Source organism: Pararge aegeria, chromosome 25, assembly GCF_905163445.1.
Source record: "Pararge aegeria chromosome 25, ilParAegt1.1, whole genome shotgun sequence".
Lineage (NCBI taxonomy): Eukaryota > Metazoa > Arthropoda > Insecta > Lepidoptera > Nymphalidae > Pararge > Pararge aegeria.
Genome location: NC_053204.1, coordinates 6,287,245 through 6,310,165, shown reverse-complemented (window position 1 = coordinate 6,310,165; position 22,921 = coordinate 6,287,245). Strand labels below are relative to the sequence as shown.

At 38.4% G+C, this 22,921-nt stretch overlaps 1 protein-coding gene across 2 annotated transcripts in view; it reads right to left on the bottom strand.

Annotated features, from left to right (window-relative positions):
- LOC120634837 (E3 ubiquitin-protein ligase CBL-B-B) overlaps positions 1-22,921 on the bottom strand; it is a 111,641-nt gene that overhangs the window by 19,853 nt on the left and 68,867 nt on the right. For both annotated transcript variants that reach the window (XM_039905664.1, XM_039905665.1), the window contains exons 2-5: positions 8,904-9,050; positions 6,226-6,369; positions 1,158-1,283; positions 42-157 (exon numbers count right to left, since the gene is read on the bottom strand). In XM_039905664.1, coding sequence (XP_039761598.1) covers positions 42-157; positions 1,158-1,283; positions 6,226-6,369; positions 8,904-9,050 — 533 coding nt within the window. The remainder of the gene's footprint in view (positions 1-41; positions 158-1,157; positions 1,284-6,225; positions 6,370-8,903; positions 9,051-22,921) is intronic.

Below are 22,921 nucleotides of genomic sequence, written 5' to 3'. Positions count from 1 at the left end.
AATAAATACGGTGAATTTGGTGTTAGAAAGGAGGTTCTCACCCATTTCGCAGTACAACTCGTACTGTTCCTGCGTAACTGTTATGTGGTCTTCGGCTGGCGATATGATTGCGCTGCTCAGATCGGGGTTTATATCGCGACCGTCCGGATATAGGTAGCTGGAAAATAGAGAAACTAATTAACTGAAAGGATGCCGGGGCAATTCAGTCATTATTATTACTAAATTCGTTATTGCACACACAAAAACAAAATACAAAGAGAAACACAATTGATAAAATAAAAAAATTATAAAAAAAACTAGTTTAGGAGTGCAAAGTCGGTCTTATCGCTATAGCGATCTCTCCCAGGCAACAACTTAGTAATTTTTATGGACATGGTAAAAATATTTAGGTACTTATTTTTGGATTATCAGCATTATAAAGCGTCGATAGCCCAGTGGGTAGGAGCTCGACTTCACTTTCGGAGGGGGCCGAGTGCGACTCCCAGGGCGCACCTCTAACTTTTCTAAGTTATGTGCGTTTTAAGTAATTAAAATATCACTCGCTTCAACAGAGAAGCCTGAGAGTTTTACATAATGTTCTCAAAGGTGTGTGGAGTCCACCAATCCGCACTGGGCGAGCGTGGTGGACTACGGCCTTAACCCCCTTCATTGTGGGAGGAGACCCGTGCCCGGTGACCGGTAATGAGTTGATATGATGACTTTTAATTTATATTATCCTTTTATATTACTTGTCTTTATTATTTATATTCGTGTTTATTATCCTTAAGAATAAAATAGAAAAACAATGTGTTCAGCATAAAAATACTAGCATATTACTAGCATAGCCAGTGGCGTACACAGGGTTTTTGACCAGGGTATGCAGGGTAAAGAAGGAAGGTGCTATAAAATTAAAAAAATCCTTCGCATTTATGAGACATACAAAAAATTTTGGGTATGCAGTGCTTTTGTGCATGTATGAAGTGCACGCCACTGAGCATAGCTATGTAAATTTTACAAAAACAAAAAAAACAAACATAAATGTAAAATACCAAATTCTCCTGCCGCTGTACCGACACTATGAAATTGGACAGGCTTCATGTCCGAACATTAAAAAAAAACCATCAGAATTCATAAGCTCCTTCTTATTGAATGAAGTTTGTCAAAAAAGTAATACTCACAATCCCTCTCTATATCCATCAAGTAACGCCTGCACCAGACTCTTGTTCTGTGGTATAGTCTGTAGGATTTCGCCGTCCACTGTTACGTATCCGATCGCCCATTGGCCGAGCCTTGTGCACGATAATCTGAAAGAATTAATACGACTGCTATAACGGTGGCTATACAATTTACGTCACGTGAAACCCTAGAGGTTAGGGCTTCGGAATTCCTTTCGACACCTTTAACTTTTCAGAGTGATGTGCGTTTTAAATGTCAGCAGTTAAAATATCACTAGCATTAGCGGTGAAGGAAAACATCGCGAGGAAACCTGCATGCCTGAGAGTTCTGGATAATCTGTTGTCAAAGGTGTGTGGAGCCCACCAATCCGCACTGGGCGAGCGTGGTGGACTACGGCCAAAATCCTTCCCATTCTGAGAGGAGACCTGTACCCTGAAGTGGGCAGGTCATAGATTTATATGATGATACACTTTACGCAGATCCACCTGTGCGGGTATACTGGAACAGCGAGTCAAACTGTAACCATTAAAGGGTCACAAACTAGTGTCACCACGTAGGTAAATCTATATTAATGAATGAATACACTTTTATTGTACACCACATAAACATACATAGAAAAATTGAAAATAAAAAATTTACAAAAAGTATACAATTTGGCGGCTTTATCGCTACATAGCGATCCAGGCAACCAAAGTCGAAGTTTAGAAGAACTTCTTCGGGTGTATTCCGTAGGTTTGCACGAAACCCAATAGTGTCTTCTTTGGTAAACCAACGTAGGCCTAGAGTTTTCTCTTCTTTATTGCTAAGCTCGATTTCAGTTTTCTCAGCGCCTTCATTTGTAACTTTTTGTAGAAGATAAGATCGGTTGGAAGCCCATCCTCTTAGTTCAAAACCAGCTTTTTTATGGATGAAGTCTACTTCACTTGCGATTTTCACTAACTGTTTTTCGGAGTGAAAGCTGTGAAGATAATCATCCATATAATGATTTCGCTCAATAGCTAAGACTGCGTCAGGATACTGGTTTTTAAAGTCTTCAGCGTTTCTATTCTTTACAAAAATCGCTGTGCTGGGTGACAAAGTCGCACCAAATATGACAGTGTTCATCCTGTACTCTTTCGGTGACGTATCTTGATTGCCCTTTCGCCACAGGAATCTCAGGCTATCCCTGTCTTCTGGTATTATTTTTATTTGCAGGAACATTTCTTTTATATCAGCTGCTACTGCTATGGGACCTTGTCGAAATCTTGTAAGTACACCGAAGAGAGGTTGCAGAAGATCTGGCCCTGGCAGAAGTGCGTCATTAAGACTCTTTCCTTGAGACTTCGCTGCAGCATCAAAAACAATTCGTACTTTCTTTTTCAGTGGATGGACGACGGAAAAGTGAGGCAAGTACCATTTTCTTGCCGAATTATGTTCATTAGTGGCTTCCTCAGCGTAGTTTTCATCAAGCAAGTGCTGGATTTGCCTCTTATATTCTTCTTTTAGGTTTGGGTCTTTATCCATCTTCCTTTCTATGCTTATTAGTCTCTTCTCTGCTGATTTGTAGCTATCGGGCATCTGATCATCTTTATTTTTCCATAGCAATCCCACTTCGAAGCGTCCATCTGGTCGCCTTCGACAGGTTTGTTCCAAAATAGCAAGAGCTCTTCCATCTGAATCTGTAGTGGGTCTTCTTGGTTGAACCCCTAATGATTCGATGGCGAAGTGTTCCTTCATAGTATCGTGTATTTTGTCTTCCATGGTTTTCACGTGCATACATTTGTTAATAAAATGCACTGGCTTTACATTTCTTTTGTCAGATCCATGAAGAACCCAACCAAGTTCAGTTAGTGAGGCGACTGGTTGTCCGGGTTTTCCTCTCTTTATGTCTTGAGATATAATCAGCTCCCAGTTATCTTGTCCTATGAGTAGCCGAGGAGGCTCGAACTCATAATATAGAACGGTCGCTATTTGTTTTAGATGCGAACATTGTTCTATTCTTTCTTTATCTATAAACTGTGGAGCTAGATTCATTTCGTCGATAGTACGGACGCGATGAAGATTCTTCTTTTCTTGTTGGTGAACTCCTCGTATACATATGTTCAATCTTTCGGAGTTTATCTTCCGTATTAATTTTCCTCCGATTGACTCAATCACCAGTTCTTCTTCAGTTCCCTTTGCTCCGATACTCTTGGCTATTTGAGAGTCGAGGAGCGAGACGGTCGATCCTTCATCGAGTAGCGCTAGTATTTTCTGAGAACCAGTGGGCCCATATATTTCTACCGGAACTATCTTTAAATAAGCTCTGGTGGTCCTCATTGCATGAACAGGCAGTGTTATACTCGTTGTCATAGCTTGTTCAGCGTCTACTTCATTAAATACATTTGTTGAATTGGATGCTTCATTTTTCTGTTCTGGATTTCTTCGTTCTGAGTGAAGCAGACTGTGGTGCGGATATTTGCAGGTCTTGCAAGGAGGTTTCTTACAATGATCTTTTCTGTGCCTTCCTTGCAGGCATTTGAAGCAAATGCGATGACTGACTACTAACTTCCATCTCTCTTCAACTGATTTTTTGAGAAAGAGTGGGCAATCTGTCAGGTAATGATTACCCTGACAGTTTATGCAATTCCATTTCTTAGACCCATTCTTAGCAGACAACGGTCTTCTTCCTTCGTCTTCCTCATCTTCTGTGACTATATGAGTCATTTCACGTCCGCGTGGTTGCTTCTTTTTCTCAAGCAGTGCGTAAGCTCCACACCTGTCTGCTTGCTTGTTGAGAAATTTTGCCATCAACGTGAGATCTGCTGGTTCTTGGTCTTCTTTTGCATCAGCGTAATCATACCATTGGAACTTCAGATATGATGGCAACTTTTCTACTATTTCTCGCACCATGACTGGAGAACATAGATATTGAGGCTTCTGGAGCCCATGTATGGCAGTAACGCAATTGTCAACGTCACTGGCAAACGAACATATTTCTTGTGGATTTTCTCCAATCTTCGGAAGAGCCTTAATGCGATCCAGTTCTTGCATTACCAGTGTATCGGGTCTCCCATAGCGACGTTGCAGAGCTTTCATAACTTGGTCTGGAGTGGCGTCTGAGTAAAGCAAGCTCTTGAACGTACTTCTTACCGCTCCTTTTATGGCTCTTCTTAAACGCGTCATGTTTTGCGTCGGCGTATATGACTTTGAAGTGTCATCGTACACTACTCTGAAAGCCACCCATTCTGAGCTGTTTCCATCATAGTATGGTAGCTTTTGATAAAGTTGATGTTGAGATGTTCTTTGTGCTGAAAATGTATGGCTCTCAAATGCTTGTTTTATAGCGTCAGCTATAATAAAAGCCTGAGTTGTAGACGTGGCTGGATGTTCAATCTTCACACCCGGTTGGGTTGCTTGAGAGTCTTGAAAAAGTTGCCCCGGAATATCATCTTTGACTTCAGTCAAAGGAGAAGTCTGGATCCATTTCTGAACTTGAGATGATCTGTCTTCCAAGGCAGGTTCCTCCTCCAGATTGTCTTCTTCATCATCCATAATCTGCTGTTTTTCTAGCCTGATGCGAGCTAGCTTCAATTGTATTTGCAGCATTTCTTCTTCTGCTTCCAATTTGCGAAGTCTGGCTGCAGAACTCGTAGACCGAAATGACTTCGCGCGGACTGAACCTTCAGGCACCACAGTCCTTATTGAGCTGTTTTTCTGGGCCTCTTGTTCTTGAAGGCTCTTAATTAGATTCTTCCGCTCGGTCAGTTTTTTCTCAGCGGTCAGCTTTATGAGTCGATCTTCCCCAGTATCTCTGGAGACATTGATGTTTGTCGCGGTGGATTCTGGTGTTTTAGTACGCGAAGAATCTGTAGCTGCATGTTCCGATGTCTCCTGTGTTCTGCGCGTAATTGTCTCCTCTGCTTGCTGAGAGGCTGCGCGGAGCTCATCCTTCATCGATCTTGTTAGTGGCATCTCACTAGATCCTTATCCAAGCTTCAAAATTCTCACGACAGGAATTCGCCTTCTACAAATCCGGCTCGAAGGACCAACTGTTGCGGCGCGTCGGCGTTTTATGCCGAACCAACGCCAAGGGAACGTGTCCCACTGGGTGACGAGGCGCGAAATAAGGCAGGTATAAGAACCCTGCCTTATGTTCTGAGACAGAGTTGGAGCTCTGTCTCGTGCGCTGGTCGGCGCCCGTCTGCTGCGCACTCCGGTCGTGAGTTCCACCGTGTTCAGGTAGTCGTAGCCCGTGGTGGGGGTAGCGACACCGTTCTTGAGGTTTCTTCGCAATAAAAGACGAGATGTTTCCTGATTCAATGCTCCGGGACGACTGATTGGCGGTCGGCCAGAGTGGCCTATTTATATCCGTTTCTTGGTCGAGAACTCATCGTGAGCTATCGAGCATCAATGTGTCCGACCGCCAATAAAACCTTTCGGGGTCTTTTTATTTAATAATAATTCTTACTACTAAACAATCTAATCTTATTACTAAATAATTGTCTATATAACATTTAAATAATATCTATCTTACCTAAATATCTTAAATGCTAATATCTTATAATAATTATGCAACTATTTTTATTAATTATTTACTCTAGGATAAAAGCTAGTCGCCGACACATAATATATCATAGATTTCCGCAAAGTAACGCCTGCTTCTATCCAATATGTTTTGAGATGTACTCACAATCGAACTGGTGTGTCATTTAAGGAAAATCTGCTCTAGATAACTCGTTGCTTTCGACGCTCTTAAAGTCTTGCGTTATTATGGGACAACAAGTTTGGGGGTCTGACCCTACGAATGATCACGCACCAGTATTATTTAAAAAATTATGTATCCTTGCGGAGAGATCAATAGGAAATAGATAATTTATAACTAATTCTTCAATAGGGCCTAGTTGGTTTAGTTACACCGTGCAGGTCACGTAAGGTGCTTTCAACGTAATAGCGGAGAATATAATACAGTTCCGGATTTTTAACTAATTGTTAGGCTGCCTGGCGGCCATTACCACTTAACTTATTTATGTTGCTAATTGTCTATGCCGTATATGCCTTATCACTTCGTGGTGTATAATAAAGTGTATGATCAAAAATAACTATGAATACCTGAACACGTAACTGCCAGCCTTATGAATGTACTTTTGTAATCTGGCCTTGACCTCGTCGTACGTAAGGAAAGCCACATAAGCCGGATGGGTCACCGCCAGCAACTGCCAGTTCCTTAACAGCGTACTCCAAGGCTGAAATAACCTGGAAATATTGAAGTGATTAGGAAACGCACTATTAATAAGATCTTAATACTATAAAATAAAAAAAAACCCTCATCTTCCAATATACTGTACTTTATTCTACTAGTCAAGCACTTTCATTTGACACTCATACTCGTACCTACTCAAAAAAAAAATGTAATTCGACATTTTGCGGTGGAAGCCATATTGGATTTGAAATTTATCTTGGTGTTCTTCTTCAGGGAGTTTAGAAAAATATGTAATCCACCATTTTTTTTTTATTTTTTTTTTATTTTTACTACGACAAAACATCTAGCCATCGCCATCTAGCCCCAATTTAAGAGTAGCTTTTTTTTTTTTTTTAATAAATATACTACGACATCACACACATCGCCATCTAGCCCCAAAGTAAGCGTAGCTTGTGTTATGGGTACTAAAATGACTGATGAATATTTTTATGAATAATATACATAAATACTTATAATATACATATAAACAGCCAGACACTGAAAAACACTTATGTTCATCACACAAACATTTTTCCAGTTGTGGGAATCAAAAACACTTATGTTCATCACACAAACATTTTTCCAGTTGTGGGAATCGAACCCACGGCCTTGGACTCAGAAAGCAGGGTCGCTGCCCACTGCGCCAGTCGGCCGTCAAAGGCAGCTTGTGTTATGGGTACTTAGATGACTGATGATTTTTTTTTATAATTAATATACATATTAAATACTTAGAATATACATATAAACACCCAGACACTGAAAAACATTCATGCTCCTCACACAAACATTTTCCAGTAGTGGGAATAGAACCCACGGCCTTTGACTCAGAAAGCAGGGTCGCTGCAAACTGCATTTTGAACCGAATTTCATTACGTATCTATGTTGACCTCACTATTTACCGAATTCACCTTTTAAACAAAAAAAACAAAATCAAAATCGGTTAATCCGTTCGGGAAATGCGATGCCACAGTAAGACACCCCGTGGTTTTAGCATCGGGGGTTAAAAATAACTTGTCAAGTAATCGGTTAATATTAAATATCAGAGAGAGAGCAAAACACGTTAGAGCGGTTTCTTTGTGTGAACGCTGACTGAGTTGATTGACCTACCGTGTTCGCTATCGCAATTGCAGCTCCCAAGGGAGCGAGCAAGGCGCAGGTGAATTCTCACTTCTCTAATCCTTCTCATTCTCTACACCCGATTCGATTAAAGAGCGGTTTGATATTCGCTATCACTATAAAATAAGTAAACCAAGAACCGATTAGCAAACTATATCTCGGAAAAGTTACTCACGCGTGGCCACTACTTTAGAAAAGCTTATTAAGAAATTTCCACACATGAGTAAGAATGAAGTTTCTGTTGCCCGCAACTCTAACCACGTTTTTACATCGTTAAGCCACTCAGTTTTTTTTAATACCGCGGTTTCCACTAATATACATACGTATCCTTTGCCTGTCTCTACGATGCCAGATGTATATTAAATTTTTTTATATGATTGAAAAAGAAGATGCGCACAAATATACAAACTCGCTTCATAATATTCATAAAGATAACCCTCGAAATACCTCCTCAATACTACCTACCTACATCAATCGGCATGCTTATAATCTAGGAAACAACAAAGACCTGTATACAAAATTTAAAATCTCAGAATCCATTGTTGAGCCCGAGGTGGAGACAAAATGGCTGCGCCGCTCTGATAAAAGGATTCTCTGAATAAAATAGGCACAGTATAACCAGGGAGACGGAAATAATCCCCGGGTATACACAACAATGGGTGCGGACTGCGAAAATGTTTGCTTTACGCGTGTTTACCTTTCCAGTTACCTAAGCGGATACAAAAACTTGGATCGAACTATCTATTGAGTTTTTAGTTGCTGCAGCATTCTAGTTTGTCTAAGGTACTAAGATGTTTGCCCGGGTTTAAAAATAGCCTATTGTCTAGTGTTAGACACAACCAATGGATTTATATACACCCGGGGTAATTTGCTCGACGTTATTTAATCCTTGCAGCTTTTGCTTTATGCATTTTTAGCTTTCTATACAATGGAATGGAACTAATGATCTTGCGCGTATTTTAGTCCGGGTGAAATTGTAGCAAGCCTGCGCAAACGAGGTATTTGTCTAGACGAAGATGAAGCGTAGTGACCCGCATATTAACCAGTGGTGATCCTCAGCATACGGAGCTACATATTATTTATTATATTGCCCGTGATTTAGTCCGATTGGAATTTAAATTTGTCGGGATATTGAGATGTTTATCCGGACTTTAAAGTAGCATAGTTCTTGCCGTGTAACCAATAGTGTTTCTAAACCTAACTGGAACTAGATAATAATTATGTTACCCGTGATTTAGTCCGATTTGTATTTGAATTTGTCCGGGAAAATGAGATGTCAAGCCGGTTTAAAAAGTAGCTTACATACTGCCTGCCGGGTAATGAAGCGTTGCTAGGCTTGGATGGAACCTATGTTGCCCGTGATTTAGTCCCGGTGTTTTTTTAATTTGCCCGAGAAAATTACATGATCCAATTTGATTGACAAGAAGCTTACCTCGTGAACACGTCAAACTCGAAATTGGATATGAAGTCATTGCACGTAAGGTCTATCGTTGTCTTCAGAGCCATCGTCTCCAGCCCCGATGATATCGGGTGCACGTTGTTTAGCTCCTCGCGAAAATGCTTCCAGGGCACCAGGGTGCTGCAAAAAACAGATAGAGAGAGTTAGACACTACTACAACATTCGTCATCATCAAAAAGTCATCATCATCAGTCTATAAAAGTCCACCGTTGGACTAAAGGCCTTTTCCAAGGGGAGGGCCATAAACTACCCATACCTAGTCACTACGCTTGGCAGATAGATTGGTAATCTCAGAAGATGGTAGCAATAGCAAAGAGACACTGCAGCTCGCTAGTAACATATCCACGTTAGTAACATACCATAGTCACCTCGTACGACACCCGTGGGAAGAGATGACGTCATACTACAAGTCGATAACGTAAAAACAATAAATTAAACACTTATCAATATAGCCGATAGCGACCTTGAATGAACGGCGAGGAAACACGTATCCGCTTAATATTTGTTTACCGATGGATATATTGCACCTGATCGGAGATAAATTGCGTGACTCACATCCGCTACTGCGCGAAAATATACTTCTGTTACGATATGAGAAACCTCAGATAACGTATAATGGTACTATCGGAGCAAAAATAGACGATCGACGCTATTTTGTTCCCATTCATAAGTCCTCTTATTTAACCGACTTCCTTCCGTTCTGTTTTTCTTTATGTATGGTTGGAGATAACCCCTTAATTTTTCTAGGCGAATTTGCAAATTTTTTCTTTGATCGAAAGGGGTTTAATCCGAAATTATTCCATTTAAATTTTAACCTCGATTGTTGCTAAATATGCATTGTCAATCACACAACATAACGTTACGCAGACGTACTTATTCAGTTTATCAGGGTATACCCACATTCTCTATCAAATTAAGTACCTAGTCAATTTTTCGCTACTAAGACCTACTTTTAGCACATATAAATCAAGTTTGCATACAAACTTGATTTATACAAAAATATGTTTACTATTTAGTTGATATAAAATGTATTAAAGCTGTCAGTTTTTTTTCTTTAAGTTATCTGTAACTGAAAAAAACTCGAAGTTCTAAATTCAAACTTTCCGTCGATATCATTTCCGCGCTTTCAAAACACATTGTGTGCAAAGGCTCTATGAAATGATAAAAATAAGTTATCGTTTATTGTTGAAAATTCTTTCACCCACTACCCTTTCTGCTCAATGCCGGTACTTTCTACGTACCTATAAGGTTACGCGCTCGCGTGTACACATAACCCAGCCCTTGTGAGCTCCCGTGACCGTTTTGCTTTCGACAAGTGGCCTCACTTTTTCAACTGCAGCACTCTAAGAACGGCTCACCGATTATAACTGACTGACTGAGTTAACCTATTTCACATCTTAAGGATCTTATAGCCTTATGCGCTAGTAAATCTTTCCAGACATTGCTTGTATGCTGTGGGAAAGCATTAGTATAGATCTATATCGCGTTGTGCACGCTTTCGTATCGATACTATCGCAACACAGCACTGTGAATGCGGAAGTTCGGAAAACGCCCGTCATACGCGCGTAGAAAACTCACAGTGTGTTAAGGCTCTAAGGAATGATAAAAATAAGTTAACGTTCATACTGGAAAATTATTTTACCCACTTCACTTTCCGCTCAATGCCGGTACTTTCCACGTATAAGGTTACACGCTCGCGTGTACACGTGACCGAGCCTTTGTGAGCCCCGGTGACCGCTTTGTTCTCGACAAGTGGCCACACTCTGTCAACTGCAGCACTCTTCGCACAGCGCATCGATACCGACGGGTTTACCTACTTTATAACGTAAACGTGGCAGTAAAACTGGTAGCTTGTAAAATAAAGGTTTAGAACAATAATTATTTATTTTATTCATTTATATACTCTTTATTTGCACACAAATAAAAATACAAAAAAAGAATAAAAGAAAACACAGACAGAAGAAGTATACAAAAGGCGGCCTTATCGCTTTGTAGCGATCTCTTCCAGGCAACCTTAGGATAAGGAAAACAAAAGGATAACATACTGCTAATACATAATTATTATCATAAACGTGTCTTTATTAAATATGTACTAGTAATAGTGTTCGTTTTATTCGTTTTTTTTTACATTTTATTTAAATTTCTTAAATATGGAAGAGAGAGATTAAAAAAAAGAGGAGACTCCGTGCCCAGTAGTGGGCCGATAATGGATTGATATGATGATGACGATGATGATGATCATGACGATGATGATTCATAAAAATATTCATCATTCATCAAGTCATCTAGTCATTCATCATTCAGTACCCATAACACAAGCTGAGCTTACTATTATGGGGCTAGATGGCGATGTGTGTGTTGTCTTAGTATATTTATTTATTATCTATTACTATTCAATGTAGGCATAAGGTGTAAGTAGGTAAAACGGTAGGAAAATCGTTAAACCACTTGCTTAATGGCTTTCAAAAATATACAATAGGTAGAATACCAAAGACAATACTTTTTTGCTCTGGAAATACTGGTGTAACCTTGAACGCTTGGTTTAATGACAAAGAATATAAGGATTTTAAAGTCTCTACTATCCGCCCCGAAAATTAATTTCCATCGAGGTAAAACTTCATTGCAACAAAACACAAAGAAACAATACAAGAGAAAAAAGATGAGATGAGAAGTAGGTACTTTGTGTTAGGTTGTAAGGGCCACCTTATAACTAAAAGTGATCTACAAGATTATTACAAGCTTAACAAAAAAAAAATCGTCTTTGATGTCAAACTCTAACACCTGAAAAGATAACACCTTTACACTTTTAAAGATTTTCATCGATATACGGATATTATAAAGAGGAAAGATTTGTTTGTAAGTAATCGATAAACTCTGAAACTAATAAACTGATTCATATAATTGTTTCATCATGAGGAAGCTTAGCAAAAAAATTAGGAAAACGGTTGACCTAAAGGCCATCTTCTCGCTATTATCATACTTATTTTAATCTTCGAGCTCAAAAGTCTGATAGAAGTTTCACAAAGCGATATTTTTCAGATTTTTAAACTTAAGTTTAGAAATTTAGATTCTTAGCGGGAAGTTAAAAAAAAAAAAACACTATTTTATTATAGAAAATTAGTACGGTGGTTCACTCTTCCGGTACTTTCTTCAGTTTCATACCTTAGTGCGCAAAACTGAATTTATTACATCGTTTTTAAGCTCTCCAAGCTCGTCAGAAGCAAGTCTGATAGAAGTTTCATAAAACCATTTTTTTAATTCTCTTATTGAACTTTTTGACGAATCATCCGATTTTTCACGTGGTTGGCGGCATTCGACGCAGCTCATTGACTCCTGTGAAGAATTCTAGATCAAAAATCATTTAGACGAAAATTTTAAAAATTGTTCTAAAAAAAACACTTTTTTGCGGAATTTTTAGTTTTCGATATCTCTCGTACGGATTTAGCCTCAAGTAACATCTTAATATATATAAATCTCCTGTCACGATGTTTGTCCTCGATGGACTCCTAAACTACTTAACCGATTTTAAATTAAATTGGCACAACGTGAGCAGTCTGGTCCAACTTAAGAGATAGGATAGCTTAGATATTTCATTATAGTCGCAATTTTATTTTATTGCAAATAAGTTGTGAATTGACAGTCACATGTACTCATTTAAGGCTTAGCGATACTGAATACGATAAAAACAAAATCAGACGCAGACGAAGTCGCGGGCAACAGCTCGTAGGCTATATTTTCTAAGAGGCGAGCGCTGACTAAATGATCTGACATACTTAAATCGTGTGAATAAAGAAAGAAAGAACAAGTTTTTTATTCTAATCTTTTAAGGATACGTTGATAACTATTCTACAAATGTAAGCTTTCCACTAAAAAACATATGAGTACTTTAGTGATTAATTAATTAACGTAGAAAATATTTTTACAAGGTAATTTTCAATCGACATTATTACGTATAAACCTTAAAAAATAGTATCAAATGTTTTAACAATTAATATCGATCAATCTATCCTTTTAAGACCGTACTTGATAACCTGTTCTTAGTTCGATGTCGGTTTATCAAAACGGGTCTATATATTTTTTATTCTTCAAGGATACCATAGTAAGTAATTATTCTACAATTAATGGTCTGCTTATAGATAAATAGAAAAGGGATATAGCTGCACATTACGCACTTAATGACGTTCTTGTGATTTCGCATGGGAGTTGTCAGCATTTACGACTGGGTAGATTTAAAACGGCAATTCTCGGTTATACGACAACATTTATCGTCTCACATTAAGCAATAGATGTAATGCATTTTAGATGTGTGCATCTTAATCCAAGTTAATTGAACTTATACACGTGTAACCCCTGTATAACCCCTTTTCATTGTGGGGGGGAGACCCGTGCTCTGCAGTGGGCTGCAATATTTATTTATTTATTTAGCAACGCACCCCGTGAAGACATCACAGTTGCCCAATTCGTCTCCCCGGGGCTATTAAAAGAATGTATGAACGAGTAATAATGACAACAAATTAAATTAAATTAAAACATAAAAATAAGCTATATAACTTTAAGAATAAAAAAAATAAAAAAAAACATTCAAAGATATAATTAATATCTTAGATATGTCTATGTACGCGTCTACATGAGCGTAGATCTGTTCCAAGGCGTTTACGGGCTTACACCCTGCTCACCGTCCCAATGTGAGATGACTTGAATCGTATCACATGTTTGTTGTAATAATGAGGATTGACCGTTTAACATGCTCTTCAATGGACGCGAGCAACGACGAATATTGCAACATGGAACTGAGATTTTCCTTCTGGTGGCCACGAACCTACTTATTAGAACCTGGTCAATTCGCAGAGTGGTAGATCTTAGATCTCTAGAGCAGTGGGATATATTATATAATTGGTTCACGATGAAGAACCTGTTTTCTGACAACCAAGCGCAAATCGAAGCAGTAGTTTACAGGTAAATTAACAAACACACGCTCGCACACACACATTCACATTATACCTACGCCAAATGTAAAAAAAACAGTCTCATAATAAATGGAAAATCAAGGAAAGAAACCTTATCAAGTTTTCAAGTTTCATTTTTAGCAATGAATATCTCGAATTAAAGTGCTGAGATTTCGTGATAAGTCAGAGAATGGTATTTAGCTTTCATATAATAGAGTAGGCACTTACGTTGTATAGAAGATAAATCTGTATTTTAAATAATTAAAGATATAATCTAACCTTTAAAGGTTCCTAAACAAAACCCTCGGTACGGTCGTTTCATTTCAATATTAATGGCATACATTAATAAGATCTGCGAGGGCTTGGCTTAGCTTGGCTAGAATCCTAAAACGTGACCCATATTTTACAACGCGGCAAACGATGTACTGCGATACTCACAGCATAACTGAATTTGCGAAATGGTCATAGTTTCGCAGTTAAATTTTCCAAAGTGAAAAAAAAAATGGTGTACTGAAGCATCTTATATAAGTGTGAGGCGGCAAGTCAAGGCGCGGTGCGGTGGCGTTATGAATTCAATTAAATTCAGTAGTTTTATGCAGCAGAAAAATATATCTGAATCCACGGCCCTTGTTTCTTCCGGTTCCCAGCGACTCGATTGATGTCGTCTGTCCTCCTCGTTGGGGGTCGACCTACGCCTTTACGGGTGCCTGTCGCCATTCCAGCACTTTAGGGCCCCAACGCCACTTCAGCTTCGCGACTCACTGCGCTATGACGGAAACTATAGTTATTCTACGACTTATTTCGGATTTGATCACGTAGAGATACTCCTAGCTCTTTCAATCGCCCGCTGAGTGACTCTGAGCCTTCTTATGAGGCCTATTTTCCCAACCACGTTTGATAAGCTGGTTCCAGATTTGAAATGTAGAAATTAATGTTATGATTTTTTGACTGGTGTTCAGTGACTACTGACCTCTATACTATACTATAAAAGAGGTCAGTGGGTGCCAGTAAACATATTTTTTTTTCAATATTGCCTAGACTGTAGATCGGATAGATTAATGGAGCTTTCAATTTACGTTCAATAAATCACGTAGGTATATACTAAGAGTCTTGAATAACCGAAGATGAAGAAAAATAATAACAAGGAATTAGAGAAAGTAACTATGTATGTGTTCTTTATAGACGTACGTCTTTTAATTGGATATCGAAACTAGTAATGCTTGAGTCGCTAGAATCCAGCGCGGCGTCTCCATAAAATCTAAGAAAACGAAACTCGACTGATCAAGTAAAAAAAAACTTCCTGAGGATCTAAACAAAAGTCTGCCAAACCATAAAAATGTGTATAACCACAAGGCATTTAATGTCGAAAAGAATTGATACAAACATACTCTTTTCCATCGACACAGTATTAGGCATAGTCATTATCAAGGTAATCTTATACAGATAAAAAATTGCCCTTTACAGCATTGTGCAGTTTTTTAGTAGAGCAAATAACTATTACGGAAAACGATCGACTAACTATCTACCAAGTACCAAGACTAATAAATAGCCTGCCTTTATTACCTAAGGATTCGATCGACGAAAAAAATATAAATAATGTTTTCAAAAAGTATTTTCTGTATTTGGAAGAATATTTCATTTTATTTTTAGAAGAATATTTTATTATTATTCTGGGAACAGCCTGTATATTCCTATACGCCGCTTGTCAGTTGATCTCGACATGACGTCGGTGTATTTATTCACCCACCCGCTTAAATTTTATAATTTTGTTTACCATTAGAAGATTCTGAAATGTCCATACAAAAACAGTGGAGTTTCAGTACATCAAGTCATCTATGTATTGTATAACCTACCTACTGAGTGTAAGAAATAATATAAATAAATAAATAAATGAATAGAGCTTTTTGTGACAGAGCTCATCCGGGGATTTACTACGGTCATGCTACCGTCAGCATTGTTGTAGGAAAGGCATACATGCCAATGTAATTACAGACACATTTGGCTTAACACCCACGCCTCAGGTTGATGGACACAGCGTGGTACTTTATAGGACGTATTCCTTGCATGCTCTGCGAAGTGTTGCTTTGTTCATAGCCGATGGTTTTCTACTTAGTAAAAGGGGAGCGCATTCGCCAGTGGCGTTGCGGGAGGGGAGTTTACGTCTATTAGTAAGGTACCCACTCATACGCTGTGATGTTTTAATAACATTTAATTAAATATTGGATACAAGGAGGCGTTACTTTGCGGAAATCCACAATATATTATGAAAAATAAGCTTAATTTGCAATACTCTGCGAACAGCAGGAGAATCTGTAAGGTGTAATTTATAATTTTTTGTTTTTTTTTTATTTTTTTATTTAATTTTTTAATTTAATTCTTAATTTAATATGAATTTTAATTTTAATTCTATTTATATTTTTAACATTATTAATTAGTAAAATATTTTTAGACATTTATTTTGTAATGCAGTTATATATAAAATGTAATTAATTTTGAGATTATTTGTAAACGTTGTGAAAACCTGTAATAAGCTGAACATTCACTTAGCTCGCAACGTAAAAACTTGGACAAGAAAAAATGTATTAGCGGTTGGTTTTCCTAAATAAATAAATAAATAAATAAATAATTTCTTCAATCCGTTTAGTCCACACCACACAGACCCTCGGCAATGTACCCTCTATGCACGTTTCGCTCCGAAACCGGAGCATCCTCAGGAGATGTTGACTTTACCATGAATAATTGTGAATGATTGTTAAGTTGTATTTCATTAAATGTTGTCATACATGAAACAGCTTGTGTATTAATACTTAAAACTCGATGGCTGCTCAAACTGCAAACCAAAACAGGGAGAGATTGCCTCGACTCATGTCTGCCGCAGCATTATTTGATTGTTTAACTTTAATCACATTCACACCCATTGTTCCGAACGCCTTGCGCAACTGCTGCGCTCGAAACACGACTTGTTTGGTGATGTTTGTATAGATTTCTATCACGCTCCTAATACATTTATGGTGGCGGAGTCTCAAATTGTATTGAAAGGAGCCGTGACTCATGTGATATTCAATATGGATAAGTTAGTTTACGGTCGTGTTAGATACGCTTTGGCAATTGCAATTTGAGAATGTAAGTACTAGTTTGATATCACTTCACAAGACTACTTTTATTTATTTGCCTAGAAATGCTTTAGCAGGTGGTCACGTTGATTATATCCCCTGATAGTATGGGCAGAAGACAATTATCTCCCCGGAAAAAAAGGATAAAAAATTATCTTCTCTCACAGTTTCATCATTAACTTCGGCAATGTACCCTCTACGCACGTTTCACTCCGAAACCAATTATTCACTGTAAAGTCAACATCTCCTGAGGATTCCGTAAATTAACGCCTACTTCTATCCAATAGTCTCCCTGACCTATTTTGGCCACGGCGGTCAATCTCCAGAGGTTTCTTTTTTGCGCGGGAAATATATGGTTAAGGCACAAAAGATGTGCGCGCAAACACAATTGCACTCTTATCTCACTGTCGTAGTCCAATGGGACGGCAGCTCCGATATGACCGGAAAGATATCAGACGCAGGGCCGACAGCTTAACGTGCTCTCCGAGGCAAGGAGGTTGACCAATTTCCAACCAACCAGGCAGTTAGTTGTAATGGACAAAAAAAATAGTAGTAATAGTATAGCCATAACGCAAGCTACGCTTACTTTGCATCGCAGGGCTAGACTGATCGCACCGGCGTCGCTGCTGCCCGACACCGGTCTGTGCCGTTTGTTCAGCCTAGCCAATTCGAAGTGGTTATACCGCCACTTGTCGGTCGCCAGAGCCTCCTCGGTGAGACGGCAGGGTGCACAACGGGCAGGTGAGGATTGCGATTTGGGAGGCTGACTGGTACTAGCCTCCCACTTACAACTCACATTCAATTCCACTAGAAGTTAACCCCTGACTGCAATCGCACCTTTTTTTTTTTTTTTTTTTTCTTTGTTTTTTTTGTTGACGGGGGGGAAATCTCCTGATTACGAGATACCCGAATTGTAAATAATTGGGTTATGTCGGATTTCTACCCACTAAAACCGTCTCGGTTGCCGGCCTCAGCACATGAAGGGAGGTTCCGGGATCTCCTAAGAACGCACCGGTGCCTCCCGTGTAAGACGCCCTTTGGGCACGTCCCGGGAAAAACACTTGCACACTTTCCCAAATTTATTTTTTTGGATCTGGATAAGCGATGGTGCAGTCTAGGATGACGGAGGGCTAACCTGCTTCCCTGAGTACCATACCGCCAACCTGCTTCACCGTGGCGCACGCATCTATTTGTTTTTTTTTTTTTTTTTTTTTAATATTAATAGCGGGCGAACGAGCAAGTGGGTCACCTGATTTTAAGTGATCACCGCCGCCCATAAACATCTGCAGCACCAGAGGACCCACCGATGGGTTGCCGGCTTTTAGGAATTTGCTTATCCGCCCCTTGAATAACCCTAGATTGTTGTATTGTGTATTTTTGAGTACAAAAATACAATCTAGGGTAAGAAAAAAGATGAGAGATTGTTCCATAATTTGCAAGTGTGCGGTAGACATGATCTGGTATTTCGAACAGTAGAAGAATACCAGGCATCCAGACTGTGAGGGTGGAATTTATTTCTACGGCGTGAGGTGCGGTCAGATAACAGGGAAGGAGGTATCAACGCAAACAGCTCTTCAGAACATTCTCCATTATAGAGTCGATAGAAAGACAAAGGGAGCTAACATCTCTTCGGTGCCCCATCTCATCTCTATGGTTATAACTTATAACTTGTGCCCCAAATACCTGATCGTCTGTCCATGTAGTTGAACGTTATGTTTAATGTTTATAACGGTCATATGTATATCTATCGATCGAACTGAATGAAATAGTAAGTAGGTATACTTATGATTTAACCGTCCGTGTGTTGAATGGACGAGATTGGACGTATCTATCCGATTTACGACGCTATAAATCGAATATCAGGACGTGGCGCGGCGAAATCTGTTTACACAGGCCTTTACAACCCACAGCTAATATTCAGTTCAGAATGGTCTCCACGATTGATTGCCTCTTGTTGTTATGCTCTTGGCGTCTGCGAAAGGTGCAGAAGTCATTTGTGGGATTGAGTATACGCTTTTATAATATGATTCCTAAGGTAATTTTGGACCTACCAATGCATAAGTTTAAAGAATGTGTTAAAACACATTTATTACAGCGAAGTTATTATACCACTGATGAGTTTCTTAATGACAAGGTTGCTTGGAAGCATCAGGCTCCGCTTTCATCTCTCACAAGATAGAAAAATGAATGTTAAAATGTAAAATGTAAATTTTTGATGTTGGAAAAGAGCAACTGCTGAGTTTCTTGCCGGCTTCTTCTCGGTAGAATCTGCCTTCCGAACCGGTGGTAGAGTCACTACACACAGACAGACTTGACGTTTCAAAAGTGCTTATATTAGGCCTACTTGAAATAAATGAATTTTGAATTTTGAATTTTTTTGAATTCTTCATTTTGATGGCAGGAGTGGGCAGCGACCCTGCTTTCTGAGTCTAAGGCCGTGGGTTCGATTCCCACTACAGGAAAATGTTTGTGTGATGAACATGACTGCTTTAAAGTGTCTGAGTGGTTATCTGTATGTTATAAGTATTGATTTGATGTATATTATTCATAAAAACATTCAGAATCTTTGTACCCAAAACGCAAACTACGCTTACTTTGGGGTTAGATGGATAATGGTGGATGGGCGAGAACCAAATGTGAGTAAAGACTCGTGAACTGAGAGGTCCGCAACTTTTTTTTTAAATTATTTTAATTATTTATCAAAATATCACTTGCTTTAACGGTGAGTTCTCCTCATCGTGAGAAATCCTGCATGCCAGAGCGTTCTTCCATAATGTTTTCAATGGTAACAAACGGGGGTGAACTTCTCTTATAACATGTTCCCGTGCTTTAGCAGGTGAACCCGTAATTAACGGGTTCACCTGCTAAAGGGTACTAAAGCACCCTTGTCAGGGGATATAATTTTTATTTCCTGCCAGTTGGGGAGCTCTTAATGATACATATATATATATAATGAATTAAATCTAATATCCTCATATTCTTAATTACCTATACAGTCTACCCAGTAAGTACACATACGGACAGCAATGTCTACCTTTATCACATAGCCCCAACACGCTCATCATCATGCTCAAATGCAATTTTTTTTCTTTTTAATAAATAAATAAATAAATATACTACGACAATACACACATCGCCATCTAGTCCCAAAGTAAGCGTAGCTTGTGTTATGGATACTAAGATAACTGTTGAATATTTTTTTATGACTAATATGCATACTTATAATATATAGATAAACACCCAGACACTGAAAAACATTCATGTTCATCCCACAAATATTGTCCAGTTGTGGGAATCGAACCCACGGCCTTAGACTAAGAAAGCAGGGTCGCTGCCCACTGCGCCAATAGGCCGTCTGTAGGCTGCAATTAGTAGGGTTTAAAATAAAAAAAAAAATGTTAGATCGTGTTTAAAATTTTTCGTGTAGGACAGTTTAGCTCTACAGAGATTTCTTCCAGAATGTGAGTGAAGCAAGAGAATGGCGGAGTAGGTATCAATTACCCTCAGAGGAATGCGAAGCTATGCGAACTATAGTAATTATAATATAGTTTCTTGAGTGATTGCGTCTCATTTGCAAGTGAATTCAATTAAATTGAATACTTTTATGGCGCCCATGCATCATCATTGCATATTGATTAGCGGAGCGGTTAGCATGTAATTGCAAAAGGGGTCAAAGGGGGAGCGAGGAATTCATTTCAAATGATCATAATAAAACGATCTGTTTGGTACTACGACCGCGTGTAGTCTCTATCTAAACGTCAAAGACGGGCCGCAAAGCGATTTAGCGTTCCGGTACGATGCCGGGTAAAAACTGATTAGGGACATGGGTTTTATATAACTGTCTCTGGTTGCGTCATCATCATCATCGTATGATCAGCCTGCCTATATCCAATGTGTGTAGTTTAAATATTATATTTCAAAATAAGATTTTAATCGCTATTAATTAATGTGACAATTTATTAATCTAAGTGTTATTATAATATTCTTTTGAGATCAATTAGTTGGGCGGTTGTAACTATTTTGTAAAATTGCATGCCAAATTTTTCACACAAACATTCAAACACACACAAACACACACAAACACACACACACACACAAACACTGATATGTATAAAACATTCAAAATATGAAACCTAGTACAAATATGATTAACAGCGTTACCTGCGAATTCATATCTTTATTTTTTTTCTTGTTCGTTTTAAACGAGCCATATTTATAAGGAGAGCACTGTCGCCTATAACACAGGTCCTTATACCTAGCTTAGGGACAGTTGGTTTCTGTATATCCGTGTAAATTATAACATTACTATAAGTAAATTGTAACTATGTTTTATTGAACAATAAACAAATATTATTATAAAATATTATTATTAATTACTGGCAATACACTGTACCCTAAACCAAAGTCAAAGTCAAAGTCAAAGTCAAAAATATCTTTATTCAAGTAGGCCCACAGGTGGCACTTTTGATGCGTACATAAGAATTACACGGTAGTGAGATGATGGCGATAACCACATTCCAACATGTAAAACCTTATTGACGTGTATTTTGCAATAGATGATTGTTATTATTATTATTATTATCAATAGCCTATAATAGTCCACTGCTGGACTAGTCCACTAAAGGGCTCTCTCAACGGACGGGTTTTCCCATAATCACCACGCTGGGCAGACGGGTTCGGAATCGCAGTAGATGGTTTTAGTAGCAAAGAGGGTGCTACTGCCCGTTCTCTGTTATATTCCCTAAGTCGTCTCGTACGACACCCGCGGTAAGACGCGTCACCACAAGGCCAATTAGTGTTTACGCAAACCTATTTAAAAGTAAAAAAAAAAAAAAACCAGGACTAAAAGTAGCCTATCTCACTCTCCGTCCTTTCAACTTATATCAATGCCATAAATCAAGTCGATTGGTTGTGTTTTTTTTAATAAGTAAATGAAGGTCAATGTTTCGGTAAAAATATACAAATATTCCTGTAAAACATTCTTGGAAATTTGATGTTTTTCCAGGACCGAAAGTAGCTTATGCTGCTCCGTCCTTTCAAATAAGTCCTTGCCTTATTGTTCTTGAATAATGGCGTTAAGGATGGACAAGCAAACCAACAAACAAGCACAATTGTGCATTTGTAATATTATATACGATACCCCTAAATGGTTAGCCCGCTACCATTTTAGGTTGCATCATTGCCACATGATCTCCAGTCAAGGGCTAACTTATAATTGAATTTAAATCATAAAGCTACCGAATTGTAGCTAGTGAACTGTCCTCTATCTCCAACCACATTCATCAGATCTACACAAAGATTGGGCAAAATTAAACACATATTACAACCGCTATAGTACAAAAATAATTAATTAAACCGGTTATAATTTGTCGGAGTTATGGTGTAAAATCGTCAAACACTTTCATCCCCTCTCCCAAAGGAACCGAGCTTAATCTCGGGATAAAAAATATCCTATATTACTTCTAACACTTCCAAAAGTATTTGTACAAAGTTTCATGAGGATCGGTTAAGTAGTTTTTGCGTGAAAGCGTAACAAACAAACTTACATTGACAATACCAATATTAGTTAGGAAGGGATTTGCATTGACTATATAATGTTTTTTTTCTCTGTGAGGTACTTTAACTGTACTCATTCATTAATTCATGCATGGCTTCACAGAAACCTAAACGATAGGTTAAATCGTGGCGAAAACTTTTAGCTTGGAGCATAAAGTTTTTTTTAGCATTTTTTTAAACCGGACACAACGCGGACGTAGCGATTTGTACGATAGGTACATAATATAACACTACGCACGTTTAATTGTGACACCGTAATATAGTGACCTTCGTTAACGTATGATTGGATAAATTATTTATTCTATGCAACTCTATGTAATAAGTGAGATAATATAGGTAATTGTTATGTAATAAAAGATAACGTGCAATTATATAT